Raw genomic sequence first — 25,335 nt, forward strand, 5'->3', positions numbered from 1 at the left:
ACCTCATGTGCCACTGCCAGCAAAAGTGTTTGGAGGCCAAATTAGGCCTTCAGTTATACATGTGCTGCCTTTCACGCACATAACAGGTCAGAATTTCACCCTGTAACTGGAACTTCTTATCATCATTTTCTTTTTTTTTTTTTTTATGATGATTGGTGAGCGAGGTGAGAATCCAGTTCCCTCTCCTACAGTTGTGCTGACTCTGGTGGCAGCAGGAGCAAACAGTAGTAAAACTTGTATTTGTCACTGAAATCAGCATATGTGATTGTGAACACCCAAAGGGCACAGAAGTATTGAGTAAGGAGGTGCCTAGTCACACTTCAGAGTAGATCTGCACTTCACATGCGTTTTGGAGAAGAAACTCGTCTACATCTGACTCTTCTTCCCAACTTCCATATAGGGCACGTCAACACTACAAAACGAAGTCGACCTAAGTTATGTTGACATACAGCCACTGCAGTAATTACATCACTTTTCCATGTCCATGCTATGCTCCTCGTGTTGGTGGTGTACGTCCTCCCCAGGAGCACTTGCACTGATTTGTCAGGGTGGGGAATTGTGGGATGGCTTCTGAAAGGCAGCAACAGTCAATATAAGCAATGCAGGGCCTACACTGACGCTGCATCAACCGAGCTGCATCAGCCTAAGCATTTCACCTCTCACAGTGGGGGAGGTATTAAGTCAGTGTAGTGGGCAAGTTACATTGTCGGGGCACCATTTTAGTATAGACACTTACAGAGCTAAGTCCATGAAAGATGTCTTACGTCAACCTAACTCTGTAGTGTACACTAGGACTTGGGCTTTGTTATTCTACATCCTCTATCTCCATACTGCTGGTCATCCCCCCTGCTTTGATGGCTACGTAAACGGTTAATCACCCATGAAATGACTGATAGGCTCATGGTGCTGGGTAAGGATGGGCTGTTTTGTTTTCAAGGCATAAGCATAAATGCTATATAGCAATCATTTGGCTGGATCCTGCTCCCATTCAAGTCAATGGCATAAGTGTCATTGACTTCAATGGAACAGGATAAGGGCTAAGCCTTTTCTCCTTTATCTCTAGGGTTTGCTGCTGCTACCGTCACTACAGGCAAGAGATGCACCTCTGCCAAGGGATTAAAGTTGAACGCCTCGCACAGTGAGCAAGTGATTTTTGTTTTGCTGCATGACATACTTTTCCCTAACACAGAGGATTAAGAATGAGTTAACAGTTGCCCCCCAAATTGGTCTCATGGGGTCTCCTCTCTGAATGACTGTTTAACATCAGCTGAAGAGGAAATCATTCTTTCATCTGTCTACCTGTTCACATAAATAAGCCCACGGCTCCTGTTCCTGACTCCTCCTGGAAGTATTATGCAGTAGGTAATGATTTATAGTTTATCACCTCAGGGCTTTATTTCCTGGCTGCCATTCATATGTAAATGATTCTGACTCATCTGTTTGAACATGATAAAGTTCTCCAAACAGATGCTCCTTAGTGAGGCAGCAGAATTTACCCACCCACACAGGCTCAGGAAATGCCAATACTCATAAATAAGGCTACAATTTTGGCACACAAATTTTCAGTAAATTTCACAGCACAGGTATGCAAAAGAATGAAGTGTCACGGAAAGATCACCAAATAATGTAGTTTTTGCTACATCACCATACAGAAGACTATTGGGGGTGTTGAAGGTGAGACCCTGTGGGGAAGAGAAGATTTGGCAAGCAAGCCCACCCTGCATTCACCCTGCAGAAGCAGGTCCTATCCTATGGGACGGGACACGACTCCCTGCTCTGGGTGTTGCACATGGAGATGCAGTGCCTTTCAAGTACGGCCCATCCACCCTTCCACAAATGGAGATGGCGGGGCGGATGAGCCAAACCCGAATGGTGTTGTGACCCAGTGCACCAGGTCACCATGCCACTCAGATTGGGGGCCTAATCAAATGCATTTTTACAGACATTTCCAAGATGTCACAGACTTTATTTGAATTCATGATTTCTGTGACAAAACCGTAGCCCTACTTATAAACAACATTAATAGATTCAGAGGTTTAAGGCCAGAATGGACAACTATGATCATCTAGTCTGATTTCCTGCATAAGACAGACCATAACATTTCAACCATTATCCCCGGTCGCGGAGGGAGTTATTCTTCCCTACTATGTATATTAAAGCTCACAGGGCCAGACTATGGCCGTAAGCCATTTTGCTTATATCCAGAGAATGGCACAATGTCACTTAGTATATCACAAAATATGATCTTTTACACCATGCAACATGAGTTCTCCTACTCACCATCAAACCCTTACAAAACAGTGGTTCAGTGTTCTACAGCAATTGCTCACTATGTTGTTGGAGCACCACTGGGAGTGCTTGGGACCACTAGTGCATATAGCTTATGTGAAGACAGCTCTGCTGGCTGGTTGTGTCTTTATATATAAGGGTGGGTGTGATGGGAGTACTTCCCATCTTACCTCTATCAACCACTGATCTGTCTTTAAAACATAGGTCACGAAGGACAGTGATTTTACATGGTCTCTTACCAGATTTTCATTTGTGAGACGTGCAATTTCTTGCTGGATGCCAAATTCCACCTGGGCCTCTGGTGGTAGCTGTAGGGTCTGGAAAAATGTCTGCTGCTGTTTCTCCATCTCTTCTCTCAGGGTTTCCATCTGGGTTTTCAGAGTTTCCACCTCCTCTTCGTGCTCTCTCCTCTGATCCTGAAGCTGGGCTTCCAGGAGCCTGATAAGAGGAGGAGTGAAGGGACCATTATGATAATCTCTTCTGATCTTCTGTATTACACCGGCCAAACTATCCCAGTAACTTCTGCATCAAGCCCATGATTTCTGTTTTAGCTCTAGCATATCTTTTAGAAAGACACCCAGTCATGATTTAGATTCAAGCGATGGGAAAATGCTACGAAGATTTGTGTAGTTTTGTGGGGAGGGAGACAGTTTGGTGCTAATGCCCTGGTCCACCACTCACTGACGTTAACTGAAGGATACCCATTCACTTCACTGGGAACTGGATCAAGGTTACATTGAAAGTTACACTTCTCCTACAAAGCAATGGTAAGGTGTTTAGTTACTGTACTATACATCCTTTCCTGAGATACCCAAATATCTAAAGATACTTTAAAATAACTAGATAAAAGACAGACAAGTATGAATTAGTTAAGACTTAAGCCTAGATTTAAACAACCATCAGTGATTTCAGGTGTTTCCATTTTTGGATGCCCAATCTGAAACATCTTAAAGCAGCTTGATTTTCAGACAGTGGATGTGAAGCAGTTTCAGAAAATCAGGCCCCTTTCAGTTGGCTTCAGCTTTGCGCTCAAACCCTGAGATACCCCAAACCACTAGTCACTTCTGAAAAAGTAGGCTTAGCTTTATGTGGAAAATATCACACTGACTCAGATACAACAGAAAGACTGCAAGACGTTTCCATTTTCCATTTATTTTTTATTCTTTTCAAAGTCATCTTGAAGAATAACAAGTTAAATAAACCCCTTAGAAAGTGCACCAAAGAAAATTGAAACTGTGGCCGGAGGGTGGGCGGGGGGCCTTTAATCACAAAAGGAGAAGAATTCCATGTGGATGCACAGCATGTAGTTCTGTGCAGCGATGAATTAAAGCACAAAGCTGTACTTTCAGTAAAATGGACCGTATGAGCCATTTCTGTGCATTTCTCTCTCCTTTTCCTCCCACACACCTTCCTAATTCAAATGGAAGAACAATTCGTTACATAAAGGTTACTGCCCTCCTGAATGCGGCTGCACTGCTGGGTGTACTGATAAACAATATTTGGCAAGTTAATTTATTTTTAAGAGTACCAATTATAGTGTACCAAATGGAAATCTCTCCCTTAGTGCTTTTAAGTATTCCAATAGGATCTAAACAAGATTATAAATGCTAGCAAAGTGGTTCCTGCAAGACTTAAGGGTTTGAACAAGGGACTGAAAGTTATGAAGTCCAAAGCCTTAGCTCTGTTCTGCCACTGATTTCCTGTGTGGTCTTCAGCAAGTTACTTAAGCATACGCATGAAGTCTGGCACATGAGTCATCCCACTAAAGTCAAGAGAACTATGTTTGTGCTTAAATGTAGGCACGTGCCTATGTACTTTGCTGAATCAGGGCCTTAATTAGGGCAGGTCAAAAAGGTCTTCTATCTAAATTGTGCTTCAACAGAAAATAGGGTTTTCAACAAGTCAAAGTTTTTGGGGTTTGTGTGTATGCAAAGTGTCTACTTTCCATGGAAAATGTTGTCTTTTTGATTTTCAGCTGAAAACTTGTTCTGTTCAGAGGAGTCCAACATCCTCCCCATTTTCTGCATTTGTACATACAGACACACACACACACACACACACTTTATAGCTGTCAGATGGAGATAATAATGAACCTGACCTCCCTGAAATATTGTCAGAAGTTGATATTGTGTTGGGCTTGAAAGGTGCAAAACCTTCCACTATGCAAAAAAGCACAAGTATTTTCATGATGCAGCTTCATATGGGATCAGATTAGATCCGAACCAAACACACAGACAAATATGGTCCTCTTGTATTTGCTGTTCTGAAGAATGTACGTAGCCAATCATCCCAGTCGTATTTTTCATATTATTCTCGAAAGAGCTGCTGCCCTCCCTCTGATTGCTTTAAAATTGACACTACATTTTAATAAATATTACTACTACTTCCCCCGATAGTGCTTTTCATCAGATGATTGCACTTTATAAACACTGATGGAAAGGCTCACAACACCTCTCTGTGAGGCAGATAAGTATTATCATCCTTGTATTACAGAAGGATAAAGTGAGATGGTAGAAAGATTAGCATGCAATTATCACAAGTTCTGAGCACTCCAAATAGTATCAGAATTGGGAATTGGGACTCCTACATTCTACTTTAACCATTATTCATCCTCCTAAAAGGTGATTAGTTTGGAGAGGTTATTACAGATGCAGTGTCCTTGCACGGGGGACACTGAAATTGCAGGAATCACCTACAATGTTTCCCTCTGATATATTCATCCACAAAACAGGAGTGCATTGGAATGGGTGTCGGAGGTAGTAATAATTCTCCTTCTGGCCAGGACCGCCCAGAGCATTAAGGGGCCCTGGGGCAAAGCGGGGCAGCTGTGGAGCTTGTACTCACCTGGTGGTGGTCCGGGTCTTCGGCAGCATTTCGGCAGTGGGGTGCCCTTCAGACGCTCTGTGTCTTCGGCAGTACTGAAGGGCCCCCCGACGCTGAAACGCTGGCTGAAGACATGGACCGCCGCCAGGCCAGGGCTTGCAGGACCCCTGGGAGGCCCAAAGCAAATTGCCCCACTTGCCCCCCACCCCAGCGTCCCTCCTTCTGGCACACTTCTAGACATTGGATTAAGTGGAAAAGGAGCAATCCAGGTGAATTTGAGCATGCAAAGAGGACAAAGAAAAGAGTATATTTACAAGGGACTTAGCATCCTTTCTTACGTGTTCATGAACAGAGCACTTTAATAAACTTTTACATAAGGAGAAGTGCAGTCAGATCTAAAGGGACCATAATTATGACACTTGCAGCGAAACCCTGACTTCACTTAATTCAGTGGAAGTTATGCCAATGACTTCAATGGAGCCAGGAGTTCGTTCATAAAATACCGTTGTTCCTTCCCACCAAATATAAATATCTCTAAAGCACATTGGGTCTAATCCAAAAAGGTGCTGAACACTTCCAGTATCCACAGATAGGGTAAGGTTTCCCAACACCTCTGGGGATCAGGTTCATGGACACAGTTTTAGTGTGGTACACAGTGACACATGCTTGCAGTAATGTTGCCGAACTGCATCCCAACCCAAACTTTAGTTGATTGCTATATTCCTAGAGACTGGCCTGAGTGCCAAGGTTTGACTCAGGACCACAATTGCCCGAAACCTTAGAAAGGTTCCATCTCCCCCTCAAAGTTATGGTGGTTCAGCTTGGGTTAGCCCCACCTCCAGTTCCTATTGTAAAGGACAGCGAGGCAGAGAGAGTACATATGAGCATATGGAAGAGGTGGGGGAAAGGAAAGAGGAAGAAGAAAAAAGCATTTGACCTGGCAACTTGTTTTAGACCCTGATAGGCCAAGCCGAGCTCTCCATCTTCATTGAGATAGCCCCAGTCCTCAGTCTTGCTAGAAATAAAGGGCACAGAAAAGGGAAACAAGAGGACAGGAAAGAAAGGCAAAAGGTCAATTGCAACAGAATGGGGAAAAGTAAGGAGTTCTCATTACACTCAGGCAAACTCTTAAAAAAAAGAATAGAACCGTCATTAAGCTCTCTCTCCCCTTTGGCATCACTACTAAACTGTACATTAAGAGCCCGTCTCTATTCCGTGGTCATAATCCTCTTCCTACCCCTGTAATATCACAGTCAAGTGGTTGTGCCCCCTTCCATGGTGATACAATAGCCACTGTCAGACACTGCACTCCTCTACCCCTGTCATGGGTGGAGCCACTGTTGCCAGCTCACATGATTTTATGATGTCCTGTGTGATATTTGCTGTTTTACTTCCAGATCCATCGTTTGGAGAATCTTACCTTTCATGTTTATAAGTGGTTAGCCTACATGGAGAAAAGCTGGGAAGTCTGAGCCAAATGAACTCAAAAGGCTCAAAAACCAGAAGGCAAATTAAAAGAAGCCAACATTTACTATCTATTAAAATCTCATGATTTGGGGGGTGGGCATAACTCATCATTTTTAATGTTTGGGGTTGGCAATACTGGACTCTCAAGGTGATTGACTGAGGTAAGCAAGCAATATTATCCCTTTTCATGCAGAAAAGTGAAGCGACTTGCCCAAGATCACAGATTGAGTCAGAGGGAGAACCAGGAGTAAAACCCAAAGTCTTCTGACTCCCAAACCTGTGCTCAAGCCACTAAACAGTGTTGCCTATCATAGTATCAAACTGTGACATTGCCAACACTGGCTTGTGACAGTCAATGTACAACTCAGATAGAGCTGTAAAAAAGGATAATCTATTGTCACACAAGCATCATAGTAATGGAGAAGAAGAGTGTGGTAGTTTGCCAAAGCCCACATATTTCTAATTTGGATGAGTGGGGCCATCACTCTCTATGGAAAAGATTTTATGGATTCCTTTTCCTGGTGGATATGGATATTATTGATCTGGAGGCAAAAGGGGAGGATAAACAGCAGAATTAAAGAGTTAGAAAAGACAGAACGAGGACAGAAAGGAAGAGACAAGTATTGCTGTCCAGCTGAGCCACTGCATGCTGTTCCTTCAGTCAGTGGCCGTGCCCCATACATGGAAGCCTAAAGGGGCAATACTATGTCCAGCAGTCCTGATTGAGGATGCAGGGAAGGAAGGTCATTTGTGTTCATAGCAAAAGTCCTGGGAAGAAAAGGGACAAAACAATGGAAGGTAAAAACAATCCAAAGAAAGTCATCAGCTATGGTCTATTGCGAGCCCTCTTCATAGCTTGGATTTTACTAAGGCTTTTGACACGGTTTCACATGTCGTGCTCATAAGTGAAGTGTGGCTTAGGTGAAATTACTCACGGACTGGTGAAGGGCAAGCATAGTACCTATCTTTAAAAAGACGACCCTAGGAATTACAGACCAGTCAGCCTAACTTTGATACCTGGAAAGATACTGGAAAAAATTATTAAACAATCAGCTCATACGCATGTAGAGGATTATATGGAATTTTCTTCGTTGAGAGGGTTACTGGCCTAGTGAATAGTGGGGAAGCAGTAGACATGACATATCTTGATTTTAATAAGCCTTTGGACACAGTTCCACATGACACTCTAATAAGCAAAGAGGGAAATATAGTCTAGATGAAATTACTATAAGTTGGGTCCACAACTGGGTGAAAAGCTGTACTCAGTAGTTATCAGTAGTTTGCTTTCAAACTGGGAATGCATATCTTGAGGTCCCACAAGTCATGGGTCTGATACTAGTCAATATTTTCCTTAAAATCTTGGATAATGGAGTGGAGAGTATGCTTATACAATTTGCAGATGACACCAAGATGGGAGGGGTTGCAAGCACTTTGGAGGACAGGATTAGAATTAAAAAGGACCTTGACAAATCGGAGAATTGGTCTGAATTCCACAAGATGAAATTCAGTGAAGACAAGTGCAAAATATTTCTCTCAGGAAGGAAATATCAAATGCATAACTACATTTGTACTGCTGAAAAGGATCCAGGAGTTACAGTGGATGATAAATTGAATATAAGTCAACAGTGTGATGCAGCTGTGAAAAAGGCTAATATCTTCCTAGGGTGTATTAACAGGAGTGTCATATGTAAAATATGGGAGGTAACTGCCCCACTCAACTTGGCACTGGTGAGTCTCAGCTGGACTATTGTATCCAGTTTTGGGCACCATACATTTTAGAAAAGATGTGGATAAATGGGAGAGAGTCCAAAGGAGAGCCACAAAAATGAAAGAAAAAAAAAAGGTTTAGAAAACGACCAATCAGGAAAAGTTAAAAAAACCCTGGAGATGTACAGTCTTGAAAAAAGAAGACTGAGAAAGAACATCCTAACAGTATTTAAATACGTCAAGGGGTGTCACAAAGAGGATGGTGATCATTGTTCTCCATGCCCACTGAAGGTAGGACAAGAAGTAATGGGCTTATTGGCAGCAACAGAGAGTTAGGGTAGGTATTAGGAAAAACTTTCTAACTATAAGGATAGTTAAGATCTGGAAGAGGCTTCCAAGGGAGGTTATGGAATCCCCATTGTTGGAGGTTTTTAAGAAGAGGTTGGACAAACACCTGTCAAGGATGGTTTAGGTTTATTTGGTCCTGCCTCAGTGTAGGGGGCTGAACTTGATGACTTCTCAAGCTCCCTTCCAGGCCTACATTTCTATAATTCACTAGAGTGGCATGGGGGCATGCATTCATACATACTCACTCACTGTCTTCTGGTACAGGCATAACTTAGGCCCTGTGGTCTTGATTTCTCCTCTCACTCAGACCTGTTTTACAGTGGTGTAACTATTAGCTTCACTGGAGTGACTTCTGATGTACACCACTATAAGATTTTGATCCTCTTCCCATTGGAGTCTGGCCAATTACTTCAATGGAGGGATTAGGCCTTTTGTGAGGTAAGAATCAGGGCTGTGTTTCAGCAAAGAATCAGGTTTGCATTTCAGTTGGTTCATGCTGGCAAACAGCAGCAATAGAAAATGCTCAAGACCCTGGTTGTTCACTTTTCTCTGTACATTCTGGGCTAGTTGCATTTTAGTTACTTTACTAATATTGATCTAAACCCCATTTCAATGCAAGAGGCTCAGCCAGCAGAGGAACAACAATCATGATGGATCAGAGCATTCAAAAAAAAAATCTAGCCTCTTGGAGTACTATCTGCTTTGGTGCAGTGCTGGCCAGAATCAAAGAAACTTACTACTACTGTACTATCTTATGCTTTTGAGCCATATATTCAGCGGGAGTAAATCAACATAGCTGCACTGAGATGAATGGAGCTCTGCTGACTTACTTTAAGCAGGTGATCTGGCCCTCTGAATTTGAGAACCTAGTTAGTTTCACTTTACTTCTCTTTCCCATTCCTGGCAGTGAAGCTGAAGGGGATCTCAAAATCCAAAGCAATATTTCCCACAACTTGAAATCTTTAATCTAGTCAGTTTCACTTTGCTGTCAGCCAGACCGAGACAAAAATGAAGATAAAGGACACCAAGAAAGGGAAGAGAAGTCAGAAAAGTAAGGGGAACAACCATCATAATGAGAGAACGCAGTAGAGATTGAGAGGAAATGGCTTTGAGAGCACAGAAAGCATATAGGAAAGAGGGTCCACTACCAACAAATGAAAGGAATTTTTCCGCACTGAAAGTAGTAGTATTTTTATTGGAACCTTGCAAATATCAATCTTGATCATTTTTTTTAAAAGCACAGGGCAGATATGACCCAGCTCTCGGGTTTGATGTACATCCACATCAATTCCTCTATCGGCAAAGCCACATGAATGATTTCAGATACATCATTCCCACTGGCTCTAGTGGGCAAAGCACCGGGACGAGATTCTAGTCTGAGTACTTGACTTGGGTTGTAGCTGCAGCTTTTGCTACTAGCTCACTGTGTGACCTTGGACGGTCCAACCCTCTGTGCCTCATTGTCTCCATCTCTAATATCTATCCCTGCATACCTCTGAGATCTTCAGATGAAAAGTGCAATATAAAAGGAAGAGGTCTCATCACCACTAGAAAAGGTTTGCCCATATAGCTATACCAGTAAACTCTCCCAGTGGAAATACAGTTTATACTGGCAAAAGAGTTGTTCTTCTTAAATCAGGTTCCCCGAACAGAATTCACCATACTGGTAAAAGATTGTTTTGCCGTATAACTATCTACACTAGGGCTTTTGTTGACGTACATTACAGGTGCAATTTTTCACTCTCCTGATGCTGCAATGCTGCCAAAACCTGTAAGTCTAGACTAGGTCTCAATTCTTTCCCATTCTCCAGTATGTTGGAAATTACTGGTTTTCTGCATGAGATTTCTCCCCTTCTTTAAGTGAGGAAAGCAAGAAGTGGGATTGTGATTAACCAAGCCTGGGCAGGTAAGGGCCCGATGGTCCTTTTATGGTGTTTTACGTTCTCCCATTCTTACTTCAAAGGAGGAGTGTCTTTTCAAATCTGCTGAGAGAGAATCAAAAACACTGAAGACATGAAAGGATTATTTAGTCTTTTCCTCTCTCCCTCTGCTTATACAGGATTGCCCTGTACAATGTATCCTTCACTTCTTTGTCCAGTCTAATTTTAAAATGACTCAGTTACTAGCACTTCCAAAGGAAGCGGTGGGAGACCATCCTACAGTGTGACAGATCTCACTATTAGGAACACTCTCTTGATAGCCTCATTTTCCTTTGCTCAATCTCATCCCTTCTATGCTTACTTAAACCACTCAAAATAATTTATTTCCCATCTTTGCATTTACATTCTACCAATTCCTCTACTCTATTAGAACAGCCCCTTTTAGTCACTAAGGCAAGCTGTACATGCCAAGTTCTTTCAGTCTTTCCTCAAAACCATCCCTTGAGCCCCTGAATCTTTTTATTGTTACTTTTCTCTGCATTCCCTCTAATTCACCCATATCATTCTAGACAAAAGGTGCCCAGAAAAATCTTGTCTCACCAGTGTTGTAGAAGTTGTGCATTAGTGGTGGTCTTAATTATTGAAAAAAGCAATCAGTTTTAATGACAAAATGAAGAGAGCTTGTATAACTTTACATGACGTGTCTGGACATTTTACAAATGAATGAATAAAATGAGATTTGTCATCTAGCCAAGAAACATTTGTTATAACAAGATTCACGTCACTTCAGTTCCAAAGTGAGTTTGAAGGTCTTTAAAAAAGGAAAATAAAATTCATTTGACGGTTTGACTTTCAAAGAAAAGTGAACCACTAAAGAGAGACATTCTGTGCTGTAGCAGGAGCTACTCAGCTGCGAGGAAAAGCCCTATCTTTTAACTGTAAGTGATTTCCTTTCTGTAGGTAACTCTCAAAAGGAGTGGGAGGGATGGGAGTCAGAAGTATCACTCTCAAATGGAAACCACACACAAAGTGTGAGTCTACTCTGCAAAGTGACGCTGGAGAAATGGCATCATGAAGCCCATGGTTATCCTCTCTCTATGATTTCCAGATCAATTTTGCTCAGTTTACAAGAAAAATGATCCCTCGCCCCCGACCAACAGCTCTCTATATTCAGCCTTGGATATGACAGTCAAGCATTCTGAATTGCACATCAGTCATCTAATATATCTGAGCTGAGTCAGGTTTCTTCCTGATGAAGCAGGCGTATATCAGTAAATAACCCAGCCTGACTTTCAGCACCAGCTTGAGTTTGGAAAGCTGGCTGAAAAAACATCCAAGCCTTTTTTTTTTTTTTTTAAACTTGTAAATTGAATAATTTGAGCTGGAGTCATTGAGAGCATGCAACCCCAAGATACTGTTTCTACAGATTCACTCTTCAAAGGAGTTAATTTTCTAGGTGCACAGAGATTTTACACCTAAAATTGGTGGGAGCATTAAAAGCTACTTATTTCCTTTTAGCTTAGCTGATAAGCCTTAACACAATTACATGAGTCTATCATCCCACCTGCCACCCCCGGTTACAAGGTATTTCTTGTTGTTGCAGAAGGAGTATAGAAAGGGAATGTCTACATATGCATATTACCATGAATGCTCTTCCATCTCACAGCTAATTCACAGCAATGCTATGTCTGAACTCTAGAAATGAAGCACAGGTTAGATACACGGGCCAGTGTTCAGACTTGTTTTCTATGTGCTCTGTTTTCAAGCCATACATGAAGACAACTCATGGAAGAATATCTGGAGTTCTTCAGACCTATGGCAAATATTTTCTCAACTTTAGTGTCTAAAGTTAGTTTTCTCAATCCATATTTAGGTGCCTATATAAAAAGTGGCCTTTATTCTCAGCTCTATCACCGTCCCTGCAAGCTTAGGCCCTTGGCACTGCTAAGCATAGACTACCTTTATTTAGGTGCTTATATATAAATTTAAAATCGTAACTGTGGTGGACATCTATCAATTTGAAAATGTTGGTGTATATTGTCTTACTGTGACTTCTTCCAGAGGTGAAACAGCTAGCTGAGTTATAAAGATTATTTGACTGACCTGGGTCAATTTTTTGTTTTAAATACTGTTTTACCACCATGCTTGTGGCTAGAGGCTCAGCACTGAGATGTCCATTTAAACACTGACAAACAAATAAATGATTGCCTTCACTGTTTATTAATTATTATTATTTGCATACTACTAACAGGAGAATTCTGACTGGATGGTGATTTTTTCCAGTTGATGTTCTCGAAAGACAAAAATCCTTCCCTCCTCCTGTTTCTATTTTTTATCCATATTAAAATGTGATCAGTTATGAAATCAACTGAAAGGGGTGCTATTATCTTAAGAGAAAACTGCTTTGGGAACGATAGGCAATAAGCATTTAGTCTGGATTCATCGGTATGGTATTAATTCAAAACCATTGAGAATTCCTTCACCCAGAAGTTCAGATTGAGTGAATCATTAAAAAGTCAATAGGATCACTCTTCTTTAATTAAACAGATTAGTTAGTTAACATTTACACCACACTCATTTGTCAAAGTGCAATGTAAACACTGCCATCTTCTCTGAATAAAATCTGAAAGGAATTTTGAAACATCAAACTCACAAACTTCACTTAGTTCAGCTCCAACTAGGACCATTTTCAGTGGTGCAGATGAAAGGTGCCAGCCCCGCTCCACTGAGCAGAGAATTTCTCTTCTTGTCCACATGGTGTATTTAGATAGTATTGTTACCATGTGTTTTGTGTGTACTGCACCTTTAAATGGAGAGAAATTCCCCTCCCAGATTTTATGAATTTCTTTTCCTGGTGGAAAAGGAAAGCGCTTTCATCTGCCAGAGTTTACAAACTAGCTAGGTATACTATTTTATTAGAAACCATTAGTCAAACTCTGCAACAGTCAGGTCTCATGAATATACTGGGTAAATGAAAATTTGCAACGGGAAAAAAAACCCTCTATTCCTGTCAGATAACCAGATAGAGACAAGCAAATATTCAATTTCCTTGCAGTAAAATAAACATTTAATTCACTTATTAACTTGTCTCTTCACAAGGTATTATCTATATATTTTATGTATTCCTGGATAGTTGCACAAAGTGAATTTCTCAATAACAGTATAAACTCTATTATAATTATTAATATTATTATTATTATAAGGGAAGACAAATTCAGGGTATGAACTATCACTATAGGAAATCTGTAATCAAAGAGGCTTCTTGGCTCAGAGTTTAGATGCAAAAATAGCAGATAATGTGGGTGATGCCTGAGACTGCATAGATGTGTACATTAGCTCATTTCACTAGAACAGACTTTTTGCCTCTAGGGAAATGGGATAGGCATTCTCCTAACAACTGACTTCCCAGCATGACATTAAGAGTGTTCTAAAACGACTACCTCATAATTCTTCTCCAAAATAGAAGCCGGATTCTACTCTTGCTACTATATCAGGGCTGGATTTAAGATTTTTATATTTAAAATCTCTCAGTCCTTCAACTCCATGGGCTTCCATACTGCAGGAGTGCACTGCCCAGCTTCTGCAGTATGGAAGCCCATGTAGTGGGGGCAACTTAGCTTAGGTGGGCATTTATTTTTCTCTCTTCAACTTTTGGTTGTTCCACCTGCCCGGTGCTTCCCCTCCTTCAGCGAGCAGCGGACCCAGTCCTCTGAGCTTTGGATCCTACTCCCAACTTCACAGCTCTTTCTCTCTGTAACAGGCCCAAACCAGACTCCGAAAGCCAGCAGTGCCCCACCATCCAGATCTTACTTCAGATCTGAATCTCTGCTTCGTGGCCTAAGCCCACCTTGGTTGTAAAGATCAATGAAGATGCACTTACCGATTTGTCTGACACACCCCATGGTAGGCCTCAATTGCATCTTCTGCATCGACATGCTTGTCGCTGTTTGGCCAGCTGGTATATGTGTTGATGTTTGAGTCCTAAATTCACAGGCAGAACAACATCATCACCATCATGAAATCTCTTGGGTCTCATTCAAGTCTTTCAAATTCTGGATGCTAAGAGTGTGTTTAATGGCCTTGCCTGGAGGGCCTATTCTGGGCCTATTGCCTTATGTGGACAAGGGAGGAGCCTGTGGGGTTCATGCAGGTGAGAGTGGGCCTCAGTAATGACGACAGATTGAGGAGGCACACTGTCGGTTTGCAGATGAGATAGTTCGGGATCATGGTCTGAAGCATGGAAGGTGCAAAAAGCTTGAGAAAATGAAGTGGAAATTTAAAACTCCAAATACTGGCGAGGGGGGATTTTTATACATAACAGACTTGCTTTAAACAGAAGAAGGAAAAAAATTCCAGGGGTCAAGTTTGGCTCTCGATTACCCAGGTGTAAATGGAGTTATTTTTGCTTTACACTCACGTGCACAAGAGCAAAACCTGACCTAAAACCTGTTTTCCTGTCATCTTCCCCCTTTTAAATGTTACACAAGATCACAGGGGAAGTTTCAGATAACCACCTACGGTCACCTATAATTTACAAAAGCATATGCACCATCTTTCATGAAATCAGGACAGGTAATGAATAGTCAGTGACAGGAGCAGAAAGGAAAGGAACAAGACTTCCCCTTTTAATTACCATATTTTTGCCAATGTCTTTTTGCTGGGCTGCCTTTATAATCTGTGCCCTTAGGATAAGCACTTCCTCTTTCCGCACTTCCAGTTCCTCATTGGCTGATTTAAGCTGGTTTAATAAGAGGGTATAACTGTCCTGGACATCACTGGATGAGTTGTTTTGGGTCACCCGGTCTACAATAGTCTTCCTCAGCTCATTCAGTTCATTTTTCAGTTTCTTGTTCTCCGATTCCAATTCTTGCCTCTGTAAAACACCAATCCATTATCTAGCTCATCCAAAGCGTCCAGCACATTTGTACAACTGCCTCATTTATTTCTGTTCTGCCTTTAATGTAACTCAATTACAGAACACAACTAAAATAACCAACTAGTGCTGATATCAGGGTTGCCACCAGTCCAGCCATGTGCATTTCAAAAACTATTTCTGCTGTCTCCCTTACTTCAAGTTGTACCAGGCTGTAATCAGAGACCCTTCGCGATTTACCAGTAGCTGCTACCGTGTAATTGATATCCATGAGAGCCAGTTAGAACGCTCCCATTTTGCTTAAGAGAGTTAAACAAAGGAAGAGCAAATCCCACAAAGTGTCACTTTCAACCTGCATGAACATGAAGAAGTTCCTCTAGGAGACATCTGAACCCAATATTCAGATACTTCTCCCTTCACTTCTCTTTTTAATTAAGAAATCAGCACCTGAATGGTCAAAGTGCCAAGGATAAATTCGAATATTTGGAAAAGCCAGCCTCTGGGGACACATTTACTACCCAAAGTTAAGAGCTACAGTTTGGGGTAGTCCTTTAGTAAATTCTGTCTCTCTTTTAAAAATTAACTGCAATTTCCCTCACCCCCCAACAGTACTCCTCCATCCCCACCACCACACCAACCAGAAACCCACCCAAGAGTTCAACGTATTTGCTACGGGCAGTTGTAAGACTCCACCCCAAGTGGAGACACGCACTGTTTACACTGCTGCTTCTCCGTTTTAAATCTCCAGCTGGGTGAGTTACAGTGGTTTGAAAACACAGTAGGATTTATTAATCTAATTTGTAGGAGCTGCCTCCACTGTGCTGTTTGCAGTTAGAGAATTTTCCTTCTCTGATTCTGTCAGTCCACAGCATTTGACAGACGGGGTCAGAAATTCACAGGTTTTACGCCAGGTGTTTCTCTTGAACAATGAGACTTTGTTGTACCTATTTTTGCTGAGATGGTTGCAACATTTATTATTTTATTTTTGCTAGGTAGGAAGGGGATGAGGGACAGCGGATTAAAGTTCGAAAGCTAAAGCAACCACCACCCTGCATAAGCAAATTCAGCAGTAACAATTTCTGGCAGGTAGCAAGTAAACTGTAGTTTAACCCGTTTACTGGTATCTAGAAAGCACCTGAAACATCTGTTTGAAAAGTTAAGAACCCTCTGAATTAGAAATCCACTAGAAGCAGCATTGTCCATTGGGTACAGCAGCAGCCTTGTGAGTCAGGACTAGGGCTGTCAAGTGATTAAAAAAATTAATAGCGAATAATCGTGCTGTTAAACAAGAATAGAATAGCATTTCTTTAAATATTTTTGATGTTTTCTACATTGTCAAATATATTGATTTCAATTACAACATAAAATACCAAGTGTACAGTGCTCACTTTCTTTTTGATTAGGAATATCTGCACTGTAAAAAACAAAAGAAATAGTATTTTTCAATTCACTTAATACCAGTAATGTAGTGCAATCTCTTTATCATGGAAGTTGAACTTACAAATGTAGAATTATGTACAAAAAAACTACATTAAAAATAAAACAATATAAAACTTTGGAGCCTACAAGTCCAATCAGTCCTACTTCTTGTTCAGCCAAGTGCTCAGACAAACAAGCAACAAAGAGTCCTGTGGCACCTTATAGACTAACAGATGTAGCCTATAAGGTGCCACAGGACTCTGTTGTTTTTTACAGATCCAGACTAACAACGGCTACCCCTCTGATATCAGACAAACAAGTTTGTTTACATTTGCAGGAGATAATGCTGCTCGCTTCTTGTTTACAATGTCACCTGAAAGTGAGAATAGGCATTTGCATGGCACTGTTGTAGCCTGCATCACAAGATATTTACATGCCAGATGCGCTAATGCTTCATGCTTCAACCACTATTCCAGAGGACATGCGTCCATGCTGATGATAGGTTCTGCTCGATAATGATCCAAAGCAGTGCAAGCTGATGCAGATCACTTTCATCACCTGAGTCTGATTCCACCAGCAGAAGGTTGATGTTCTTTTTTGGTAGTTCAGGTTCTGTAGTTTCTGCGTCGATGTGTTGCTCTTTTAAGACTTCTGAAAGCATGCTCCACATCTCGTCCCTCTTAGATTCTTGAAGGCACTTTAGATTCTTAGAGGTTGGGTCAAGTGCTGAAGCTATCTTTAGAAATCTCACACTGGTACCTTCTTTGCGTTTTGCCAAATCTACAGTGAAACTGTTCTTAAAACGAACAACATGTGTTGGGTCACCATCTGAGACGGCTATAACATGAAATATATGGCAGAATGCAGGTAAAACAGAGCAGGAGACATACAATTTCCCCCCAAGGAGTTCTGTCACAAATTAAATTAACACTTTTTTTTTTTAATGAGCATCATCAGCACGCACACATGTCCTTTGGAATGGTGGCCGAAGCATGAAGGGTCATACGAATGTTTAACATATCTGCCAGGTAAATACCTGGCAACACAAGCTACAAAAGTGCCATGCGAACCCCTGTTCTCACTTTCAGGTGGACACTATAAATAAGAAACGGGCAGCATTTTCTTCCATAAATGTAAACAAACATGTTTTTCTTAGCAATCGGCTGAATGGTCTTGTAGACTCCGAAGTTTTACATTGTTTTGTGTTTGAGTGCAGTTATGTAACAAAAAAAACCCAACCTGTATCTGTAAATTGCACTTTCACGATAAAGAGACTGCACTTCAGTACTTGTATGAGGTGAACTGAATAATACTATTTCTTTTGTTTATCATTTTTACAGTGCAAATATTTGTAATAAAAATAATATAAAGTGAGTACTGTACACTTTGTATTTTGTGTTGTAACAGAAATCAATATATTTGAAAATGTAGAAAAACATCAAAAATATTTAATACATTTCAATTGGTATTCTATTTTTTAACAGTGCAATTAAAACTGTGATTAATCATGATTTTTTTTTGAGTTAATTGTGATGAAATCAACAGCCCTAGTCAGGACTCTTGGGTTCTAATCTCTACCGCGAGCTTCACTTGGTAAATGCGGGCAAGTATCTTAACTTCTCTGTGCCTCAGATTCCTCAGCTGTAAAATTATGTGTATCACCTAGTGACCCCCAAAGCTCCAGTCATAACCAGGCTCCTATCATGCTTGGTACAAATGCATTTCCAAGGGTTACATGCGCAGAAGGTGCTTTGGTCAAAACAAAAACTGGGATTCCCATGCCCACATCCACTCTACATACGTGTAATAACCAGCAGTTTGGGAAGAAAGGACAGACAGGGAAATGTCTCTCTCATGTTATCTTTCCATTTCCTTCTCGGCTGAACATAAAACTTGCTACACATCCAGTGGGTGATGCGGCTTATCCATAGTGTTCCTTCTGAGTGGTTTCAGGCACAGTATGATCTTCAAGCTGACATGAAAATCTCTTTCGATACAAGCAGTATGTGTGATTTGACAAGCATCTCTCCTGCATTCTGTAAGTATCTTGCCTTTTCTTTCCTTTCTTTACTAATGCCATTGTTAGTGGAACAGTTAACAGCATCTAAGACAATTTGGAATTACAATTTCTACCAACAGGTTCAAAGAGGTTTATTAAATTACTTTCAACAGAGTGCCAAAGTGACTTGCCCACAGTAGTAGGGAGAGTTAGTATCAGAATTTGGGATTAAAATTCAGAGTGATCAGGCTCCTCATACTGCACTTAGGCAATGTCTTCACTAGCACTTTTGTTGGTAAAACTTTTGTCAGCCGGGGTGTGAAAAAACACACCCCGGACCAACGTACGTTTCGCTGACAAGTGTGCCAGTGTGGACAACGCTATGTTGGTGGGAGACGCTCTCCTGCTGACATAGCTAATGTCGATCTTTGGGGGTGGTTTAATTATGCTGATGGGAACCCTTTCTCCAACTACATACTCTGATAAGTCCATGGATCCATTCAAAGGATTACACAGAGAGAGAAAATTTCCTTCGAATTAATCAGTCTTTGTATCAGAATGTGCAATAGGAGCAGGGATTTCTGACTTGTTTGTATGTATTGCAGATGCAAACCTGGTTCCCGTACCTAATCTAATATATCAAAATAACCCCCAGCCTCTAGAAAGGCATTTCAATAGCAGAGTTGGGTAAGGTCCAACCCTCTAAAAGTCCTGGAATCTGAAGCAGAAATTAGCATTGGTGGTGGTCCGTAATCTGTCCTTTCCTCTATTTCTTATATTTGTTAGAAAAATCTCTACAATGCTCTGTTAATATTTCATGTTCCAGGTAGAAAATACACATCCCAGCCAATTAAACCAATGGAAAGTATGCATTGTGTTCTGCTAGGAGCAAAAAATCACCCCAAGGACTTCTCAGTGCTTCCACTCCTACCCTACTTTTCCAGACAGAAGAAGAAATCTAGAAGATTGATAACCATGGCCCGTGCAAACAAAAAGGTGCTCAAGTGACATTCTGCATGTCTGAATCTCTACAGGAAATTACACGACCAACTCTATGTCCACTTGATTTTATTTCACCCTGCTGTCCTGCCATCACAATGCCTTGCAGCACAAGTTCTATCAGTGTCAGTACCAAACTCCTTATAAATCTGTTTAATATTACACATGCATGCATGCCCATGATAAATACGTTATTTCCATTTGCATTGTGAATCTATCAAATTTCGAGTAAGTGCAATAAAACAAAATAATAAATTATCTAAATTCATGTGTTCAAAAAACCCTCTGTAATGGATACACTAGGACAGGGATGGGCAAACTTTTTGGCCTGATGCTGCAGGGGAGGGGGGACAGCAGAGGAGGGGCTGGGGCTAGCCTCCCCGGCCGGGAGCTCAAGGGCCAGGCAGAAGGGTCCTGTGGGCCGAATGTGGCCCACGGGCTGCAGTTTGCCCACCTCTGCACTAGGACCTTGCCCACTCAACCCTCACTCCTTGGAAAGAGCCTGAGGGAGAAATTCAGCTCTGTGCAAAGGACCAGCACAAATCCTATGCAGCTTAAGTCTTCAAAATAGGGCTTAAGTGGTGCTTAGGACTTGCGCTGGCCCTTGCCCAGGACTGAATTTACTTGAGTGAACAGGCCTTGTAATGTGCCTGAAGATCAAGCCCAGGCTCTGTTAGTGTGAGGAGAAGCAGCAGCTAATTCTAGAGTCAGGTCTCTTCCACTGACAAACGACACCTACACAAATAACTCTGCCAATAAAATCTGGGGACAATCAAGTAGAAATCCAGCTGATCTCAACTGAGGAATGCACCGTCTGTAAATTACACAAGACTCAAACTGTAAAGGGCTTTACGGGTCAAAAATCAACATCTTGAATTGGCCCTGCCAGCGAATTAGAAGCCAATGTAAACTCTGCTTCAGGGTATAATGTGATCCCTGTATGAAATATTACTGAGTGAATAGTGGGCAACCGCATTCTGCACCAGCTTGTTTTCTGTTGTCTTCTCTGCTACCGCCCTGTCCAGATGAAGTGCTCTGCAATAATCCAATCTGGAGGTGACCAAAGCCTGCATAAAGGTCGCAAGACTGTGTGCAAAGGGAACAATCACAATCTCTTTGCTAAGTTAAGATGAAAAAAGCAACTCTTGGCTATTGCTACTATACAGACATCCAGAAATAAACGTACAACCAACATTGCGAACCTGAGTTATCAAAAAAGACAAACCTCAAATAGGCAGATAATGACTGGTGCCATTTCTTCTGGTGCTCTCTCTCTCAACCACCAGAATGACATCAATCTCATTCAGACTGAACCCTCCATCAGCTAGCTGTCTCCATGTCTCGATTTCAGCTAGACATTGGGAAAACTGAGTGAATGAGTTGTCAGTCTGACAACACACGTGAAGTGGAATGTCAACAGCATACTGATGACTCTCCCAAACTTCTCACTGTCTTCCCAAGCTGTTTCACATTCACTGGAGGGGAGAGTGAAGCTCACAAGATGGATGAACAGTGGGTCCTGGCTCCCCAAGAGAGAGAAAATAATGAAGACACTCATGTACAACTCCTACATATCTCTGCCCTGGTTTGCAAGTGGGTCAACGAAAGCTCAAGATCAAGGTTATCGAAGGCTGCTGTTAGATCTAAAAAGAATCAGCACAGACACCTGATCTATGTCCATTACTGAAGGTACATGGTCAACTAATGAAACCAGCCCAAGGGCAAAGCCCAGGGTGTAAAGGATCAGGGAATACACTCGACTCTAAAAGGTGCCAGAGCTGCCCTGCTGCAATCTTCTGAATAATCTTTCCAGCGCAAAGCAACTTGGCAATAACTGGCAAGAAGCATGTGATTTATGAATTAGGTACTACAGGACCTGGGGGTGTAGGTTTTAGTAGGACAGTAGAACCAAAAGTGCTATGGTTCTTCCTTGCTGTAGTTTGGCTGAACAAGTCTATTTGCAAAAAAGTGTTACGGTTCTTCCCCATGTTATTTTAGCTGTCTGGGAGTGGTTGCAAGAGAAAACAATTCTCTCCTGCCCCTTACTTTAAATGAGGAATGAGAAAGAGACATGGCCTCTGAGGAGGTGGGTACTAAAAATATAGTCCAGATATTGATTCTGAATGAAAACAGTTTGCCAGTAATGTAATAATGCTAATCTTCTTTCCATGCTGTGTTGTAGTTGTACTGGTCCCAGGACATTAGCAAGACAAGGTGTGTGAGGTAATATCTTTTACTGGACACAACTTCTCATGGTGAAAGAGACCAGCTTTCAACTTACACTGAAGAGCGCTTTGTAAGCTTGAAAGCTTGTCCCTCTCACCAACACAAGTTTGTTCAATAAAAGATATGACCTCACCCACCTTGTGTGTCTAATATTTTTTCCACTCTTTCTGATCCCTGAAAGAAAAATTCCTCCAACAGATGCACATTAATGATTTATGCACGAGTTTCAGACATCTCAGGCATTAATTATAAACCTAAGAAGGCAGGAAAAAAGTCTCCTTAAAATGAAGACTTTTTAAACCTCAAACTGGCATAGAGGAAAAGTAAATTAAATTATGCAATTCTCACGAAGGAAAGAGAGACTATAAATATTTGAGAAATAAATTTATGGGGGAAAACCACTAGAGAAGAGAGAAAGAGCATAGCTCTGTTACAACATGGCACCAGCTGCCGAGGGGATGCAACGGGAAAGTAGCACTCAGAACCAGCTACGAGTAATGCTTTCTTTGCAAACAGAGCCCTTTTTAGCAGAAAAGATTGTGTGCTACATGCAAAGTTGGGTAAAATGCCAGCGACCTATATTTTTGTTTCTTCAGCTCTTTCAATCTGGAGCTGGTTGCTCCCAGGTCACCCCACCTATGGGAATAAGTAGTACTTTCGCAGCAGGAGTTTATGCTTCCTGTCATGATTTGGTATAAAACTGTTGCTTCTTGCTTTTAGCAGGAACTGTAGCTCTTTTTAGACAGAAATGTCACCAATGCATTAACTGACTGAGATGTTACAAAGCTTGACAGCACAGGGTAGAAGTGTTAGACACCAATTATGACTTTGTAAAATGGGGCGAATGTTTGCTAGTCTTCGGTCAATTCTTAAACTGTGACTCAGAGAATCAGTGGTCCGTGGACTCCTTCCTTATTGGTCTGCACGTATCAAGAAGCAAGAAGTAGAGGATTAGGATGTTGGAAGAGTAGTTGGGTCCAGGAGAGGATTTCTTTTTAAATTAACAGATCCACAGAATTGAAAAGATAGAGAATGATTTTCATAGGTAAAAGCTGTTCCATACAGTTGCCAGCTCACATTTCCATGTTGCTAACCACACAGTGTTTTCCTTTATGCAAACAGAAAAGCAGCAATTGTGTAACATCAATACCAAAGGTTCTAAGGAGCTGCATTTTATTCAGAAGTATGTTGATTTTAGACTAAACCTTAAATATTTTTTTTTGAAACTAGCATTACTATCCATACAAACAAAACTGCAGTAAAAGACAGTTATTAAGGTTACCGCTGGAAGAAACTCTAAAGTTAGAAATTTACAAAATTAAGGTTGCCCACTTGCAACCTGTGCTTGAGTTAAAACAGGAGTTTGCAACCTCATGCTAGTTTTGTGACCCCCAAAACAATGGGAGAGATTGACATAGCTTGAACCTGCAAAGTTTGTCCACCCCTAGTTGCAATTTCAGTTTGTGATAATAGCTCAAGTAGGTGTATTTAACCAACAATAGTTGGAAGAACTCTGGGGCAGGGATTTGAGGTGCCGGTCATACTTCCATCTTGAGCTTTGCGGATATACTAATAAAGCACAGTAGATATCTACTGACAACACACTATGTCCAGAGTGTGTAAATGCAGCCCCATGGCTTTAGTCACTGAAAATTGGGCTGGACAAAGCACCAGAGAATGGTACTGTAGGCAGTTGCGTTTATAGAGGGGATAGACAATAGATCTTTTCCACCTCTAATTTCTGTTTCTCTGCTTGAACCTGGGGAGGTAATGCAAATGGTACAAATGGGTACTATGTGGTCTCTGTAGCTTAGTGTGCGACTGTCTATGCATGGTTAATAAACACTTTCTCAGATCTCCTGAGAGTCTTTCCATGTTTGTCCAGGAAGTAGGGAATTCAAAATTTGTTTCTGAATTTTTTTGACACAACATCTCCGAGGATTAACTAGCTGAGCAGGGTACGCTAAGGAAGAGTTGTACTGAAAATGAGTTTGCACGACAGTCAAAACATGCATAAGCACTCCAACACAAACATAGGGTCTGTCTACACTACGGGATTATTCCGATTTTACAGAAACCGGTTTTTGGAAACAGATTGTATAAAGTTGAGCACATGCGGCCACACTAAGCACATTAATTCGGTGGTGTGCGTCCATGTACCGAGGCTAGCGTCGATTTCCAGAGCATTGCACTGTGGGTAGCTATCCCACAGCTCCCGCAGTCTCCCCTGCCCATTGGAATTCTGGGTTGAGATCCCAATGCATGATGGGGCAAAAACAGTGCCACGGGTGATTCTGGGTAAATGTCGTCAGTCAATCCTCCCTCCGTGAAAGTAATGGCAGACAATCATCTCGCGCCCTTTTCCCTGGATTGCCCAGGCAAACGCCATAGCACGGCAACCATGGAGCCTGTTCAACCTTTCTTCATTGTCACCATATGTCTGCTGGCTGCTGCTGACAGACGCAGTACTGCAGTGCTACACAGCAGCCTCCCCTTACCTTTTGCAAGTTAGCAAAGACGGATACCAGCCCTACTGTACCGTCTGCTGATCTGCAGGGTGGAAATGACGGTTACCAGTCACACTGTACCATCTGCTGCTGTCATGGGTGCTCCTGGCTGGCCTCAGTGAGGTCGGTCGGGGGTGCATGGACAAAAATGGGAATGACTCCCCAGGTCATTCTCTTTTTTTAAGTTTTGTCTAATGGAGAGTCAGTCCTGCCTAGAATATCAGGCAAGCCTACTAAAGAACCAGAGAGGCAAACGGCCGCTCCGGGTCAGAGCCGGAGACATCCTGCAGAAATGATGAGCGGCATGCCATCATTGCATTGTTGTTGCCCCTGCAACAACGCCACCCATTGCTTCCCTCCTCCCCCATCCCTCCTGGGCTACCGTGGCAGTTATCCCCCCATTTGTGTGATGAAGTAATAAAGAATGCATGAACAAGAAACAACACTGACTTTATTGCCTCTGCAAGCAGATATCAAAGCTGCTATGATATTCCAGGCAGGAGTGAATCTCCATTGACAAAGCTTAAAGAAGAGAATGACCTGGGAGTCATTCCCATTTTTGCCCAGGTGCCCCTGGCCGACCTCACCGAGGCCAGCCAGAAGCACTCATGGGACGACGATGACGGATATCAGTCATACTGCACCGTCTGCCGTCCGCAAGGCAAGGGAAGGGAAGGGGATGCTGTTGTGCAGCGCTGCAGCACGTCTGCCAGCAGCATCCAGTAGACATATGGTGACATTGAAAAAAGGTGAGAAAGGAATTTTTCCCCTTTGCTTTCACGGAGGGAGGGAAGGGGG

The 25,335-nt window shown here is 41.9% G+C and overlaps 2 protein-coding genes across 5 annotated transcripts in view; both read right to left on the bottom strand.

Moving 5' to 3' along the window:
- Window positions 1-25,335, bottom strand: part of RPL17 (ribosomal protein L17) — a 347,358-nt gene that overhangs the window by 289,346 nt on the left and 32,677 nt on the right. The gene's annotated exons all lie outside the window — the stretch shown is intronic.
- Window positions 1-25,335, bottom strand: part of MYO5B (myosin VB) — a 356,389-nt gene that overhangs the window by 26,187 nt on the left and 304,867 nt on the right. For 3 of the 4 annotated variants that reach the window (XM_050944626.1, XM_050944629.1, XM_050944627.1), the window contains 4 exons: window positions 15,148-15,387; window positions 14,395-14,495; window positions 6,050-6,127; window positions 2,529-2,727 (listed from right to left, as the gene is read on the bottom strand). In XM_050944626.1, the coding sequence (XP_050800583.1) occupies window positions 2,529-2,727; window positions 6,050-6,127; window positions 14,395-14,495; window positions 15,148-15,387 (618 nt within the window). The remainder of the gene's footprint in view (window positions 1-2,528; window positions 2,728-6,049; window positions 6,128-14,394; window positions 14,496-15,147; window positions 15,388-25,335) is intronic. The other variant, XM_050944628.1, reaches the window with a different exon arrangement.

Source organism: Gopherus flavomarginatus, chromosome 3 (assembly GCF_025201925.1).
Source record: "Gopherus flavomarginatus isolate rGopFla2 chromosome 3, rGopFla2.mat.asm, whole genome shotgun sequence".
Classification (NCBI taxonomy): domain Eukaryota; kingdom Metazoa; phylum Chordata; order Testudines; family Testudinidae; genus Gopherus; species Gopherus flavomarginatus.